The sequence below is a fragment of the Nicotiana tabacum genome, chromosome 19 (genome assembly GCF_000715075.1).
Source record: "Nicotiana tabacum cultivar K326 chromosome 19, ASM71507v2, whole genome shotgun sequence".
In the NCBI taxonomy this organism is placed as follows: domain Eukaryota; kingdom Viridiplantae; phylum Streptophyta; class Magnoliopsida; order Solanales; family Solanaceae; genus Nicotiana; species Nicotiana tabacum.
The window spans coordinates 64,645,077-64,661,860 of NC_134098.1; the positions used below are offsets into that span (position 1 = coordinate 64,645,077).

The following is a 16,784-nucleotide window of genomic DNA, read 5'->3' on the forward strand; positions in this document are numbered from 1 at the left end:
ACTTAAAGCTTCTAAAATGAGAATCATTCTTCCAAATCATTACCAAACCACTTGAAACCCAAAAACGACCATACACGCAAAAGTCATAATACATCATATGAAACTACTCACGACCTCAAACCACCGAAAGAAAAGCAAATGCTCAAAATAATCGATCGGATCGTTACAATATTATATAGTCATAAATAATAATTATGTCATTTGGTCTCTTCCTCTTCTCCTGATTAATTGATATCCATACAATCAACATTTATATCTTGTGTTTACTTGTAATTAAAATAAAACTCTCATTATCAATAGCCATTTTTTCTCCCATCTTCTTATATTCTGGCTTATAAAATTTTGGGTATTAAATTTAACATTGTATGTTAAATCATTAGAGATGTTTACCATCACTACAAGTGGCATGAGTGAGATAAGGTTTACGGCAAGAGCACTTTTCATATAGCCCCTTCAAAAGTCCATAGAGATTGATGTATTTCTATGAGCTACTCATCCAAAGTCCATGCCATGAGTACCTTTGATCAAGTGCATCAGACTCATATTCAAACACAACTAGTACTTCGTCCAAGAGGAAAAAAAATTTCATGTGTAACTTTGATATTGACTTAGACTCTTGCCTTTTTGTGTGTACGTTTCTCTTAATATTAGAATGTTAAGGTTTTGTCAATTATGAGAAATGATTGAAATATCATTTCTTTCTTTAGGATTTGAGAACAAATTAAATATTATTTTTCTTCCGGGACTCGATCACGCCCTATACATAGCATTCATATTTTTCTTAGCTTGTTCAAGTACTCTATTCTTTATCTGCCTGTGTTCTCAGTTGACGACCGATCCTTATTATGGGGTAACACGAGTTTATGATAAGTGTCTATAAAATGATTTACTCTTATTTGTGGAGCCGATTATATTCCCTTTATTTTATATCTCTTGTTATATGTCTATATATTGACTTTTAATATTACAGTATGTAGGTTTACAAAAGTTAATTCCTAATTTAATTTGAGACTGCATTTTCTTGCAACAATCTTTTTGATAGTATATTTTGCTCTCCTAGTCAGTATCATCACAAAGTTGTGCTAATGATTGATTAACTAAAAGGGTAGAAGGGAACATACACAAAAGACCAATTAATATATTTGCAACTCATAAAATAAAATTATAATAATTGAAAATAACATTTGACTAACTTAATTTAATTGTTCAAGGCAGGTTTCGTATTCAAATTTTAAGCCACTGAAATCAAATTATGTTCATGACATACTTTAAGTTCAAATGCTTAGTTCATTTGTAACTTTTATTACTTAAAATTTAGTATTCATCGATATGAAGAATACGCGCAACGTATGTGTTCAGAGACTAATTACATAAATGGCCAAAGGCCTTAATTGAAAGCTTCACAAAATAACCGATTTGCAAAATGGTCACATGCAACCCCTCTTGGCCTTGATCCTTGGCCTCTTGTAGCCCTATAAAGCTTGAACGTCTTCATTAATTAGTCCCACGTTGTGTGTCTTAGGCCGGATTGTATCACAAATGTTCTTATCCTACAAAGCAGGATAACATAACTTCAAAAGTTAATTTGAATAATACTTGAAAGGTTATTTCAACAACTTTTAAATATTCATTTCATCAACTTCAATTTAAAAAACTTTGTTGTCTTAAAATTTCAAAAGTGTGTCTTAAGTAAAAATGTCAAGTAAGTTATGCACAAGACAAAGACAAGACAAACAAAGAGTCGCACAGGAAAAGGAGAAAAAGAGAGAGCCTTATCGCTATCCGCAAGGGGCAGTGGGACACGATCAGAATAAACCCATCACCCTCTAGAAGACGTATATTTTGGACCGATGGAAAAAGATCGGATCAGAAGCAGATTACAATAAGGAGATGGTGAGCCAGTGAGGCATACACCAACCTCGAGCACTGTGCCGCGCCATTCTAGCCATTTTCCAACTTCCTCATCAATCACTGGGGTACTGGGTGCGACAGGATATGCATTGAGGATATACTAATATACTCACTTTACTAACTGAGGAGAGCTCTTGGTGTAACCGGTAAAGTTGTTACCACGTGATCACCTGGTCACGGGTTTGAGTCGTGGAAACAGACTTTTACATTTATCGGGTTTGAGCCGTGGAAACAGACTTTTGCATAAATGTAGGGTAAGACTGCGTACAATAGACTCATATGGTCCGGCCCTTCTTCGAATTCCGCACATAACGGGAGCTTAGTGCACCAACTGCCCATTACTCACTATACTAACTCCCATCTTTCTTCCTTTATCATTTATCTTCTGGAAAAAATAAGAGCAAGTAAAGAGAAGCATCCCATTTATTTGAAGCTACCAAGCTTCCGTTTGGCAATAGATTTTGACTAATTTTTCAAAAAAAATTAAAAATATTATTTGTTCATGGAATATGATTTTTTTAAAAATATTTGAATTGTTTTCAATTTTCCAAAACCCAGTTTAGGGCAATTTTTGGGTGAAAATTTTTCTTTCACTCATAAAATTTTAAATTTTTTTCAAATAAAATGCATGTCCAAACACAATTTCAAAAACTCTTTTTTCAAGTTTCAACTAAATCTATGTCCAAACGCTAGTTAATACACTACTTCAGAGGCATTGTGACTAGTTCAGATTCAGTGATTCTTCAAACAGTATTATTCCCTAATACGGTTTTGCTTATTTTCTTGGCAACCCAATTCACAAAGCATCACACATTCATGCAGGGTCCATAAAAAGGCCGCACCCAAAGAGTAATGATGTCCGAGAGGTTTTGCTTATTACCTTGTATTTTTAAAAAGGGAAAATATGAAACCTCAACCTAAAGAATCCAAGGACATTGTACTATGTCAAAATGACAAGAACTAGCACTGGTGTTGTTCAATTCTTCATGCTGAAATTTGTATGTGTTAGCAATTACCATAGTATCAATTTGGTTTTATCTACGGGTATCAAACACTTGCGGGTAGAATGTGACAATAAAGTGGCTTTGACATGATTAAGCAGAATTGTGCTCTTGCGGGTCTCATCAGCACTATTGCTCAAGCCATGAGTTTCTTCGATCAAATTTTGGTCTCTCGTTTTCATCAAGAAGCAAACTTCTGAATAAATTTTATGTCTCAGTTCACTTATAGCCTATTTGGCCAATCTTTTTCAATTCTAGAAACGGTACTTTTTTTTTCAAAGTTGAAGTGTTTGGCCAAATTTTTGGAAGAAAAAAAAATACTTTTGAGAAGAAGCAGAAGTAGTTTTGGAGAATTAGAAAAAGTAGTTTATCTTCAAAAAACACTTTTTTGAAAAGTACTTTTGAGAAAAATACACTTAGAAGAAGTTTTTAAAAGCTTGGCCAAATACTAATTGCTGCTCAGAAGTGCTTTTCAAATTAATTATCAAGCACAAACTGCTTCTCACCAAAAGTACTAAGTACTTTTGAAAAAAGAATACTGATTTTTAAAGCTTGTCCAAACGGGCTATTATTCTTGCAGCCCTAAATTCCTAATGAATGGCTTAGGTTCCTGGTTTTTCATACTTCTATAGGAGTCTCGCGTTAGTCTTGTTGTTTTTGGGGGTATCATGTCTACATTTTCTTACCAAAAGAAAAACATTAAACTAAATGAGACGAACTCGGATACAAATGGCAACATGCTACAGACATTCAGTTGCATATCCATTTCAACTCGTGAAATCATTAGGGTAAATGGAATTTAGGAAAAGAATAATAGCAAATGGATTCAATTTCAAGTCTAGAGAAGCTAAACTGAATCTTGCTAAAAGACAGTAGTACACCGAATCAGATCCAGATAAATTTAAATATATCAATTGGTAAACAAAGATTTTAAGTAATCAAGGGGAATATGCGTGACTCTGTCAAGATGTGGGAACAGCTAGCCAATCACGTGAGAATAACGTACTTACTGAAGAGTAACCTTCCTCAAAGGTAGGATGTTTTCATACGGTAATTATTCATCGAGTTCTCCGCACACGATCATGTCCCGGGCTTGCCGGCTATAAAAAGGACTTGGTAACAACCTCTCTTTTCGAAGCTTCCTTGTCTTGTGCAACTCCAAAAATAGGGGCAAGTTTTCTCCATCCCATTTTCTGCACCATGGCCGACGCAGCAGCCAAGCCACCTACTGATGCAGTAAGTACACCATGCCTTTTTCGTCTACTCTCCCCAACGCCATAACAAACTTATAGTTTCGTACTTTCGTATTTTCTCTAATTTGTATTTATTTAGGCAGTACTTGCATACGACCACCACTATTTTTTATTGTCTTACATTTAGTGATTGATTTGTTATCTTCTTATATAGTTTTCAACAATTTTCGACTCACGAGATAACTTTTGAAAAATTGGGATTAAGTCAGGCCAATGTTCATTTTGTGCTAGAGTCAAATTTATTGAAATCTCAAAGCCTCATGTTATGTTGTCCACACCTTATACGTTCAGATCTAAACGTGCTAGATGTGTTAAATTATCTCATACTAGTAATTGAGGAAATGCATTATTGCCTTCTTAAACGGACCTGACAATTTTTATCTCATGAGTAAGCTTTTGAAATTGAATTGGCCCAAATTTTACTTTCTTAACACATCCTAAATGAATCCTTATGAACAAAGGTTTCTCTAACAGATTAATTTATGCATGTCGCATAAGTAGAGTAGTATACTCAGTTGCCTTTTCCTTTTTCCCGGTACGTTCATTCTTAAATGTAGCTGTGTTTTCACATGTCAATCGCAAACCATATGCTGAGATTCAGAAATTTAACTTTGTGTCTAATTGTTTATAATTGAAGGTTGCAGAGGATGAGAGGAAACTCAAATATCTGGATTTCGTTCAAGTTACAGCGATCTATGTGATAGTTTGCTTCTCCACTTTGTACGAATACGCTAAAGGAAACTCCGGGCCACTGAAACCTGGTGTCGAAGCTGTAGAAACCACTGTTAAAACCGTCATCGGACCCATTTACGAAAAATTCCACGACGTGCCTTTCGATCTCCTCAAGTTCGTCGACTTCAAGGTTTCATATTCTTAAAATATAAATACTCATTTGACACTTTTTCATTATAAAGTGAAAGTATGGTCAGGTTGTACAAAGTATGGGTACGTATGGGCAAATTGAATAGGATGCGTATGGGCAAATTGAATAGGGTGCGTATGGGCAGCGTGTACAAAGTATTTTTTTTTTTCTTGTTTCAATTCATTTGGCACTTTTTCATTATAAAGTGAAAAATTAATTGATTTTCAAAATTAAATTGGACTAAATTGATTCATTTTTCAAATTAAATTTTAGACAAATATATTTAGAACTTAAGGAAAAATACTAGTATAATTTGCGCTTTTGTCTTATTAAAATATTAAAAAAACATTGTTTGAATCTGGAAAATTCTCAATGTTCAGACTTGTATTAGAAGTTGAAGTTCAAAAAAAATTGTGGAAGATAGAAAATTTTGGGAGTGGGAGTTGAATAGTTGAAATATAGCTTCAAATCACAACTTCGACTTGAATTTTGTCTTTTAAGTTTTGATTTCGAACTTTGCTTTCAATTTTATATGAAATGTTAACTTGGAAGCTCGAATCTGTGAATCCACAAACAAATTCCGCCTAAAAGTATCAAATATTTTAAACGGATTGTTATCTGATCAGCGAGTGACGAAATATGCAGGTTGAAGATTTGATGAACGAAGTAGATCGCCATGTACCTTATTTACTGAAGCAGACGTCATGCCAAGCTCTGTTGCTGGCTCAGAAGGCTCCTGAATTAGCTCGAGATCTCGCCGGCGAGGTACAGCGTGATGGCTTGGTTGACACGGCGAGCAGCGTAGCCAAAGCGCTTTACAAAAAGTACGAACCTACAGCCAAAGAGTTATACGAAAAGTACGAGCCACTAGCAGAGAAGAATGCGGTTTCGGCTTGGCGGTCTTTGAACAGGCTTCCGCTGTTCCCTCAAGTGGCTCAGATTTTGGTGCCGACAGCTGCTTATTGGAGCGAGAAATACAATCAAGCTGTAGCGTATGCGTCGGAGAGAGGCTACGCGGCGGCGTATTATTTTCCGATTATTCCTCTGGAGAGGATCGCGAAGGTGTTCGAAGGCGGCGCTGCCGCGGAGAACGGGCATTCCGTTTCCATTAATGACGGCTCTGTTACCTTGGCGCAATGACCATTTTTGCGTTTCTTTAATTGTTTTCAGTATGTCAGTACGGGTGGACTGGAGGATGGCCCGTTGGGCTTTAATGGACCGCTGGGTTAATAACTTTGGCCTTGTTTGTTACCTACATTATTATCTGTAGTGAAAAAAAGTAGTAATTTATATCATAAGCCATTATTTATCTAATTGCTACATATACTGTATTAGTGTGCTCATATTTCTTGCTTCTGAAATTCCACTGAATAACTGGTTATTTCGTCTGCTTTTGGGTCTTAAGCAGTGTTTAAAAGGATGGATGCAGGACAGAGCATTTTAATTATCAAGGGGTGGGATGTTAGCTAAGAGAAATGAGCAAGCTCCACAAACTTATGGTCTGGAGTTTAACAAAGCACATATTCAATAATATTCTAAATCACCATATTTTAGATTATGGAACAAAACCATATTATATCAAGTTTTAATCTAATACTTGAACAAAATATAAGAATTTAGAGGTTTTAGAGTTTATCTAGCAAACATTCCAAGGAACAAAGCGCCACTGGTTGAACATGGGACATATTAGTCTCGTGAGCGTCCTAGAACGTCAAGAAGCTTCGTCACTGGGATTTTTGCCTTCTCGTAACATATTGTTTTTAAGTTTTAGCATTAGTGGGAATTTAGATTTCGTTCAGTGATTATCATCACTTGTTCCAAAAACAGAGAAGGTTTGACAATTAGGTACTATTGGAATATTTGTTGGGTCTCTCACATCGGCTAAGGAATGGGGAATTTGGTCTCCTTTTATGGCTCAAAGAATTCTATGGTTCATTTCCTTGTCATGGTATTAGAGTCGGATTCTTTGTACCATTGTTGGACCTCATATTATATTACTCATGCTTCAACATTGGCTAAGGAATGAGGGACTTGGGCAATCCTCGTATCATGAACTAGCTTTTAGAGTTGAGTTAGGCCGAGATTCATTTATTAGTCATTACTTAATCCTGAAAGAACAGAGACGGCTTTTTTAAGTTTCGAACAATAATATTTCTCAATTAATCTTAGCTTCGCCAAGTAGAAACCCGATTTTGATTCACTTCAAGCTCAAAAGTTAAAAGTGTTGCTCATGGGGCAAGCGAGAGACAACACTTGTTAAACTTGAAGTTCTACCAATTGAGCAAGCGGAAACAAAAATTCAAGATCATCTACTTTTAGGGTTATTTGTGTACTTCATCCCATTGAGGTGAAGGGTTCAAAACCCATCGGTAAAGGTAACATCCCTTTCCCCCCTACCCTAAAGTAGTAATTAAAAAGTAAAAAGAAAATAGAAAACAGTGCTGCTTGTAATGTGAGAAAATGGAAAACAGTGCTGCTTGAATTTGCAAACTCGGTTTTGGAAAAAATTTAAAAAAAGCCTTCTGTAACAAAATGCATCTAAAATGTCTCCCTCCCTCACTGTTACCCAGAATAAGTCACAAATATACAAGGCTCGAAGACCTAACCAAGTTATCCTGAAATATTGGACCTTGTAACATGACCACTCAAAAAGTGTCACTTTGACCAATTAACATCTTATAAATATCAAAAGAATCAAGGATGCTCTTTGTCATGTCCTTTGGGACCCTCTTTCTAGGACGTTGTTGAATAAAAGCAAATTAAATGACAACATTTGAAAGCAGAATAAACTCGTATCAGTAAACGAAAAAAGAAGGTAACACAACTACTTAAATTGCTTTCTTCAAAACAAAAGGTAACACAACTAACAAAGAGCATTTAAGCAACACGAACCTCTTGATTTCATCTTGTAAAAGAGCACATTTAATCACGCAAAACTGATACGAGTAGGAATCCTACATGAATGGATAAATGACAGAAGCATTATTCAATAGAATGACAAGATAATACGCCATTACAAAGTTCAATTAACCAAAAATGCTGAAATGAAAATGAAATTTAGTAGATCGAGTACTTCTCGCCAGAATCAGGCCAAAGTTTCCTGTAGATGCCAATTGCAGTTGGAATTATAGCAGAAAGTGCAAGAGAGAGGTGGTCTGAACTGCTTGTCCTCACAGTTATTTGCCCACTGAGCTTGTTATTGATTCCTGCTCGAACAGCTACCTTAGAATTACGCCCAACCGCGAATTGCGCCATACTGTTGAATCCTAGAGCCAAATCACCTCTCCACTTTATGACAGACATAGACAATGTAGATTGCACCTGACCAATTGGAAAATCTGCCTCCCTTCTCTGCAGTTCAAAGTTGGCACCATAAGCTGTGTCACTCTGAGATCGAACAGTGCCAGCGCTGCCAACTAGAACGTATTGCTTGCCTAGGGTGATCTGGTCTTCAACTTTAAGTCCGGTAACCACATTTTCACCTAAAAATGTGACAGAAATTCCACCAGCAGTTTTGTTCTTCTTCAAAATTTTGAATTTGGTTTCTCCCCTGACAATATATGCAAGTTGCTTTCCTATGCTTTGAATATCAAAGCCAGCCATGGTGGATCCATTATCTCCATGCTTAGCAGAAATAGAAGAGTCCAAATTGATACTGAAATCTTTCTTATCTTTGGTGATTTGGACAGTAACTGCAGCAGGGAAACGACTTGCAATGGCTAAACTCTGTTCCACGTTAACACCATCATAACCACAATCATGATCCCAACCATGCGTGTCCAGGACAGGCCTTGCAAGAAACTGTGAAGTGGGCTCCAAAAAGCGGTACCTGTAGGCAGGATTATCACTATCAAAAGAAGGAGGGAGGACCATGTCGGGTAGGGGAACTGCTACAGGAGCTGCTGCCCCTGTATCAGCTTCTTCCTCTGCATAACCATACTCAATTGCCGCCTCTTTTCCCTTGTTATTTTTCATTTCTCTCATTCTTCTCAACTCTTCTCTCCACTGCTTCTTCTGAAGGAGCTTGACCCTATAGTCGTACTCCTCAAAATACGCCTTCCTCTGTTCTTTGCTGAGCTTAGCGAGTTGAGCCTTCCGAAGAGGCTTAAACGGAGGAAGCTGGTCGTACTCATCCTCTTCTTCTTCTTTATCAGAGTCTGACAAATCATCCAAGTCAATGTCTGAATCACCATTATCACCACCCTGCTCAGCGGAAAGCTTGGGATGTGCACGTGACTGCAGCATTGAGGACAGCATGTAGGGGAGAGGTGGTGAGCGTGTGCGGAAACCAAAGAGCTTACGGTGATCGAATGGATCTTCAGGCTTTGAAAGTGCACTTGCTTCAGACAAGATCTTCATTGAGTAGCATAACAGCAGTAATTGAGGCCTCCAGCTCTGGCCATTAGGTAGTATCTTCTGCCCTTCCCTATTCTTCCTACAAGATGGATGATTCTCTACCAGAGAAACAGGGTTCATCAAACTTGGACTCATCATTCGTAAATCGCCTACTGCTTGACCAATAGACTGCTGAACAACATGAGACCTTTGAGTAACAAACACCTCATAACTTAAAGGGGAGCCTGAAGGTCCATCTGGAGGTGCAGAAGCTCCATGTGTGAGGGTGACTATGGCACTTCGCCATACTGAAGGACCAAGACAACTTGTGACAGTCTTCAGCATAGGAAGATCATTGAGATCTCTAGTTTGGGCATCTAGTCGATCAACGTAGAGGAAAATATCAGGGGGGTTCTTCTTAGTAAACTTCTTTGCTGAAGACAAGACACTGCGGTTGAAACTCTGTTCCATCACAGAGGACTTGAGACCGGGTGTATCAAATACCCGAATCTTAACACCCTCTACAACACCACTAATCTCTTTCACACTGGTGGTAGCTGGTCCAAATGCATTAATTGGAGTTTTTTCTTCTCCAAAGATCGAATTTATGGTAGCGCTCTTACCCACTCCTGATTTTCCAATAACCTGGATATTCACAGAAAAGTCCAAATCATCTTCCCCCTCTGCTTCAAGCTGGAGAGCTCTCATCTTGGCAGCCTCCAGGCTGAAAAGTGGACTGTTTTGCCTTCGTGCAATAAGTGCCAGCCGGTACAATACTTGAGCAGCTATGGACTCATCAGAAGAAAGCCCTAACCTGTGAATAAGCCTCAAAAACTTGACCCTAATCTGCTGTAATTTCTCCAGTTTCTTCTTTTCTTCTTCACTCAAGTTATTCTCAGATTCTCCACTATTCTGAAGACTGGAAGGAGTAAAAAGATTGGGGCGGTTTGGTTGGGGAGCTGGCCTCAGCGACCGGAGTGATGACCCAAGACCAGCAGGTCGTTCAACAGAGAATAGCCTTGACCCATCTTGAGACGTGATTGTGATGTTTCCACCATCAGAATCAGCACCTGTTGCTGCTTTTAAAAGGGCAGCTAAGGCAGCTGAATCGAACAACTCCTTCCCATCTCCTTCTTCATCAGTATCAGCCTCCTCATCTGAGTCGGTGACGATCTGACCATCAATTTCCTGTGAATGATCATGTGAAGCCTCAGCACCAGTATAGGAATCACCACCGGATTCCCTTTCCAGCTCTTCAATAAACTGTCTGGCAGCTTCAGAGCTTCCAAAGATCATACCGTCTGTCTCTCCATCTGAAATTGAGCCTTCAAGCTCAGCTTCTTCATCTATTTGATCTTTAGCTTCTCCATCTGCTTCCAGTATTTGCTGTGAGCCACTGATTGACCTTGATATGGCAGATGACTGACCTGAGACTTCAGCTTCCACTACATCTCCCTCAATGCTTCCTTCGGAAAGGTCACCGTTGGCATAAATAGTTTCAGACACTGCCTGCTCAGGTTCCTTTTCGACATCCTTCACGTCCGGACTTTTATTACCACTTTCAGGATCTGCTTCTTTGATTTCCTCGGTAGCAGCTACCGCATCACCAGTCTGAACATCTCCAGCATCTAGTTTTCCATCACTTCCAGCACCAACAATGTTATCCACAGGCTTGGATTCTGCAGCTGCAACATTATCATCCACCGCAGGCTTAGAGTTCTGAACATCTACTTCATCAACTGTCATATTAGCCACTTCTTCAATAAGTTGTCTGGTCTCACCAACACCATTTACTGATGTCACATTCTCATCAGCAGTACCTTCCACATGTTCGTCCACTTCCTTGCTCTCTTCCACATCTCCGACAACAGCAACCCCTAGCCCTGAGACGTTGACATCAATAGCATCCACAACTGCATCTCCCTCCGAAGTAAATTTCTCACCATCTGCTCCAACCAACAAAGACTCTGACACGTCAATAGTACTTTCAACATGTTGTTCCACTTCCTTGCTCTCTTCCACATCTCCAGCAACAACCCCTGACCCTGACACATTCACCTCACTCTCTTCCACATCTCCAACGACAGCAACCCCTGGCGCAGACACATTCACTTCACTCTCGTCCACATCTCCAACAACAGCAACCCCTGGCGCTGCCACATTCACTTTACTCTCTTCCACATCTCCAACAACAGCAACCCCTGGCGCAGACACATTGACATTGACATCAATAGCATCCACAACTGCATCTCCATCCGGAGTAAATTTCTCACCATCTGCTCCAACCAACAAAGACTCCGACGGTTCAACAACCTCCTTATTGGGTTTTGCGGCATCATCACTAGGAATAGCACTCTCTTCCACATCTCCCACAACAGCAACGCCTGGTGCTGACACATTGACATTGACATCAATAGCATCCACAACCGCATCTCCTTCTGGAGTAAATTTCTCACCATCTGCTCCAACGAACAAAGACTCTGTCGGTTCAACAACCGCTTTATTGGGTTTTTCGGCATCATCACTATAAATAGCACTCTCTTCAACGACCACCTTATCAGGTTCCTCAGCTCCTTTTAAATTAGATGAAGCAACACTAGTTAAAGCTTCATCCTTTCCATTCTCCTCAGTTTCCTTCACCTCCGCTTGAGTGGAACTATCCTCACCACCTTTCAATTCTGTACCTACTGCAATCTCACCACCACTTTCTTTCACCTGCTCAATGGAATTCGACTCATCAACTGAGTTTAATTCTTCAGTATTTCCCTCCGAAACCTCGATTCCCATACCCACAGAATCACCAGCATATCCACCAACCCCACCAGAATCCTCATTCAACATAACCCTTTCACCATTTTCTCCCCCCAAAACCTCAACTTTATCAACTTTTTCGACACCATCAATCATAGAAACCTCAGAAACAGGCTTCACTGACTTCAGCATCGAAATTTCCGCAGAATCATTGGGCTGCTCTTCACCAACGGATTTTGCTAGGGTTTTCTCATCTGGGTCAGCAAGAACGGGCTTTTCAGAGCCCGTAACAATCTTTTCTTGCTGACCACCACTCACAAGTGTTCCATCATCACCAACGCCGTTACTATTATAACTATTATTATTATTATTAATTTCGGTATCAGTGTTTGCAACGTTATTTTGAATTTGGGAATCAAGAGAAGAGGAGGAATTGTTGATAGGAGAAGAACCTGGAGGAGGAGGAGAAGAGACTAGAGGTGGAAACGACGTCGCTTCTTCTTTGGAGTCCATACCGTCAACAACTCCTCGCTTCTCAATTGAAGGGATAAAGTAAAAAAAGATAGTAAGAGATAGGGGAAGTTCTCTGTGGAGAGAACAACAAAGAGGGGTTTTGGTGCAGAGAGGAGGGGAGATAGATAGAGTAGACGATAAGGTTTATAGTATTAGCTCTATTTCTTTAGGCACTCCTATGGGCTTTGGGGTTTTGAAGCATTTTCACTTTTTAGAAAGAAAAGATTAAAATCTAATTTTACACGGACATTGTAATTTATACCACTTGGTTAATTTAACCTGCAACAGTATCTAACTATCTTTATCTATAATAAATTTAACTTAAATTTTAAAATAAAGCAAATAACGTACTATAATCTAGTAAAATATTGATGATATAAAAATTTAATATGATTTTAAAATATATAGAGAGATAAATAATTATTTTGTTTACTATATGGTGTTCGGTACTGGAATACATTAATTCATATTTGTGACGCGCAAAGCTAGTTGAAAAAGGAAGTGCTCTTTAGATAGGTCCTATTCAGCCTAATGCAACTTGGTGGTCAAATAAACAAAATTAATACTATTCCAATAATATCACACTTATTATGCTAAAATAATTTTGGTGTTCCTTTTGGGAATTACAGGGCTAAAACTGCAATTTTGCACTATCACACCCCTTTTTACCCCCCACAAAAATTAAATATGTATTATGGATGGTGGGTTAAAGAATTTTTTCAATTAAAGTGACAAATTTGATTAGGAATTATTTTATTTATAGAGTCGCCACTTGGAATTGAGTTTTGGGGTGTTCCAAGTCACCTTTTATTTGAATCCCTAGTCAAAGGAAGATTTGACTCTATTATTATTGGTCTGCGAAAATAAAGTCCGGGTAAGGAATTCTGTTGACCGGGGAGAAGGTGTAAAGCACTCCCCGAGTCCCGTGGCTCTAGCACGGTCGCTTTATTGACTATATTTGGCTTATATTATTTTTGGATAAACTGTGATTTATTGGTTTTCATATTTTATCTATCTGCTTTCAATCATTAGAATATAGTATTATTTTTTACACGAATTAGGTGTGTGAATCCATTTTATTTATTGTGCCACAATCATGTTACGTGTACGTGTACACAATTAATAACATTTTATTATATAAGAATGTTTTTGGTCAAAGTTTTGCGGACGCGTACCTTGATTTATTTTGGGATCATAGTTACGTCACGCGAACGTATAAAATAACCACGATAATCTATTAAAGCGCGCCTAAAGCAACTACGAATGTTCAAAGATATTATCCTAAACTAATTTGAGATTATTGTGAGGACACGTGCGTTAAGAATAAATAATTATTATGGAAGATACTGATGAACTCTAGTTTTTATGAGCAACACTAATGATTTTAAACCTACTTAATCAAAATTTCAACTCAAAGCTGTGCTTAAAGTTTACTAAAATTCTTCTTATTCATGCTATATGACCTTCTGTATTAGCAACGCCTAAATTAATTCTCATCTTAATATTGGCAATCCAAAGACATGAATAGTGAATGCTCCTCACAAAATTACAATTAGCATCTTTCTATACCATAAGCAAATCAATAGAATATAACCCAACTCATGAAATCTTTAGAAAAGAAAGCTTTCGAACAAATCTCAGAAGCTAAAATCGATACAGTGTGCTCACCCAACTAAAAGTAAATATTTAAACTAAAATATGAAACATGAGTAAGATGAAGTATAATCTGTATTTAGCAAATGAAGACCTAACCAACAGAACTTAACCAAATGTTGTAGCATCAAATAGACTTGAAAAGAAAATTATTGAACTATTAAACTATTAGGCTCACATTCATCAATCCAAAGACATAAATTAAAAGATAATCAGTAAAGCAAAACATGAACCTTCATATTATCCAAATCTGAAAAAGTACAAGTTTAGGGAGGACATACCCAATGGTGCAAGGACCAAATTTAAACCAAATAAAGGCAAAAAAACACAGCTGGTTGGAGCTCAGCAGTATAAATCCGACAGTAAACATCTGAACCGATCAGTGGCTTGAGGCTAAATCGCCTCTTTTAAATTCAGAACTTCGATTTTTTTTTACTTCTTTCTTTCTTTTTTTTTCGTTTGTTGCTCAGTCCTCTTTTTTTTTTTGTGTATGTGTGTGTTTTATAGCTGAAAATGGGGTATGAGGTTTGTGATAGGAGACAAGCACGGAGGACAAGGAGTGGAGAACAATGGAGAGTGGAGTAAAGAGCAAAGTGTGGGGGGAGAAGCATGGGCACAAATGAAAGTGAAGTGGGGACATGTCTGGAAAGATGTGAGCGGAAAATATTCAAACACGATAAAAATTTAGGAGCTCACATGCACTAGGTAATAATACACTACTACTGCTGCATCTAATTTCATTTTACATGACAATATTACGTATGTAGGGAATGGACAATTTTTCTTGAACCGCGAGTTTTAGGTACTTTCTAAATATTTAAAATTAAAGAAATCATGATCTGTGGTAATTACTTTACTTACCGAATGTGTCGATTCATTTTTAAAAGACAAATTACGAAAGCAACATATGACTTCACATAAATTAGATACTTTGACAGACTTCAATCTTTTTTATAACAAAAAAGTGATGGGCAAGTATCCAACAAAATAGTCGCTTTTTGGATGAAGAAATGGAAAATTATTAAAGGAGATATGGAAGATAAAAATAAAGGCAATTTTATGAAATTTCCTAGGCCAATTTTCTAATTAAAACGATGCAAATTTGTTGAGTTCATTAAGAAAGGAAGGGACAGTGACATACTTCTTAAATATTAAGTAACATTGTTATTTTTTCAGTTCTGATTTGTTCACTTGATGAGTATTTTCAAAATATCCATTGTTATGTGTCAATATTTAAGAAGTTTTAAAAATCAACTCGTTAATGTTTTTCCAACGCGATCATAAGATGAAGACATTATTTCATCACTGTGTGGTGAATTTGTTTAAACCTTGCTCATTTTGTACTGAAATTAATAAGACAATAATAAAAAGCGTAGCAGTTTGCTAGTAAGTTTTAGACCCTGAGATATCAATAGTCCATCTATTTTATGTGCAAAGTTGCACAGAAACAGGAGAGAAGAGATCGTTTAAGGTCAAAGTAAAATTCAGTGACAGATTCAGGATTTAAATTTAATAGGTTCACTTTTTAAGTATTTTAGCATTGAACTCATGTTGTTAAAATTATGGATTCAAATCGAATACTTGTTAAGATTTTAGTAAAGTTTTTAAATATAAATTTATATTTCGTATTAAAAGTTATGAGATCAGTAGTCGTAAGGCTAATCCCCTATAAAAACATCATGTAAACACAGTTCTTGCACAATACTCAACATTCTTATGAATGTAATTGTTTTTTCCGTCATGATTTTAGATGTAGTATTGTCAAATCGCTTTGCTCATAATAACCTTTGCATAACTAACCTAATTGGGATTTCTATTTTTTTTTCATTTTCGGGGTGGGAGCCTAAATAATGACAGTAAAAGAAAGTTACAGAAGACACGAAGATGAGCTCATCGTTAAGTTAAAAGTTCCGGTCACGTGAAGAAAAAGTAAAAACATTGTTAATACTTTTAGCTAGCGTTTGTACATCGATAAAATGAGTTTTGAAAATAAAATAAAAAATAATTTTTAAAAATTAAAATTGTGTTTGGACGTACATTTTATTTGAAAAGAATTTGAAATTTTGTGACTAGATAACTTCAAAAACTATTCTAGAGCTGTTTTGGGATTTGAAGATTTTGTTTTCTAAATCTACTAAAAATGGTTAAAATCTATAAACAAACATATATTTGAAAACAAAATTTGAAAAAAAAAACTACCAAATTTTATGGCAAAATGGGAGCTTAGAACATGGGATTAAAGATTAAAAGTAGATAACGTCGTTGAGTAATTTAAAACTTGTTCTTCGGTACATGAGATAAATTAAAATATAATCCAAATCGACTCTTTTTTCTCTCTCTTTTCTTTTTAATTTTTCCAACATGGGGAGTCTGTGTAGAAGGTGGGGCAAGGGAAAGGGAAAGAAAACTTTTTAAGAACTTACGGAAAATGTCCAAATATGTTCTTATACTATACGAAATTGAGCACATTTGCCCTTCGTTAATATTTTAGCTCAAATATACCCT

At 37.1% G+C, this 16,784-nt stretch overlaps 2 protein-coding genes across 2 annotated transcripts; one reads left to right on the forward strand and one right to left on the reverse strand.

Moving 5' to 3' along the window:
- Positions 1-3,990: 3,990 nt before the first annotated feature.
- LOC107803550 (stress-related protein-like) lies at positions 3,991-6,260 on the forward strand. Its single transcript, XM_016627291.2, has 3 exons — positions 3,991-4,148; positions 4,803-5,027; positions 5,673-6,260. Exons 1-3 carry the CDS (start codon positions 4,113-4,115, stop codon positions 6,165-6,167), a joined length of 756 nt encoding a protein of 251 aa, XP_016482777.1. The 5' UTR covers positions 3,991-4,112; the 3' UTR covers positions 6,168-6,260.
- A 1,643-nt stretch (positions 6,261-7,903) lies between these two features.
- Positions 7,904-14,747, reverse strand: LOC107784627 (translocase of chloroplast 159, chloroplastic-like). The gene has a single exon (XM_016605784.2). The coding sequence runs from the start codon at positions 12,624-12,626 to the stop codon at positions 8,085-8,087; it is 4,542 nt and encodes a 1,513-aa protein (XP_016461270.2). The 5' UTR covers positions 12,627-14,747; the 3' UTR covers positions 7,904-8,084.
- Between the last annotated feature and the right edge of the window lie 2,037 nt (positions 14,748-16,784).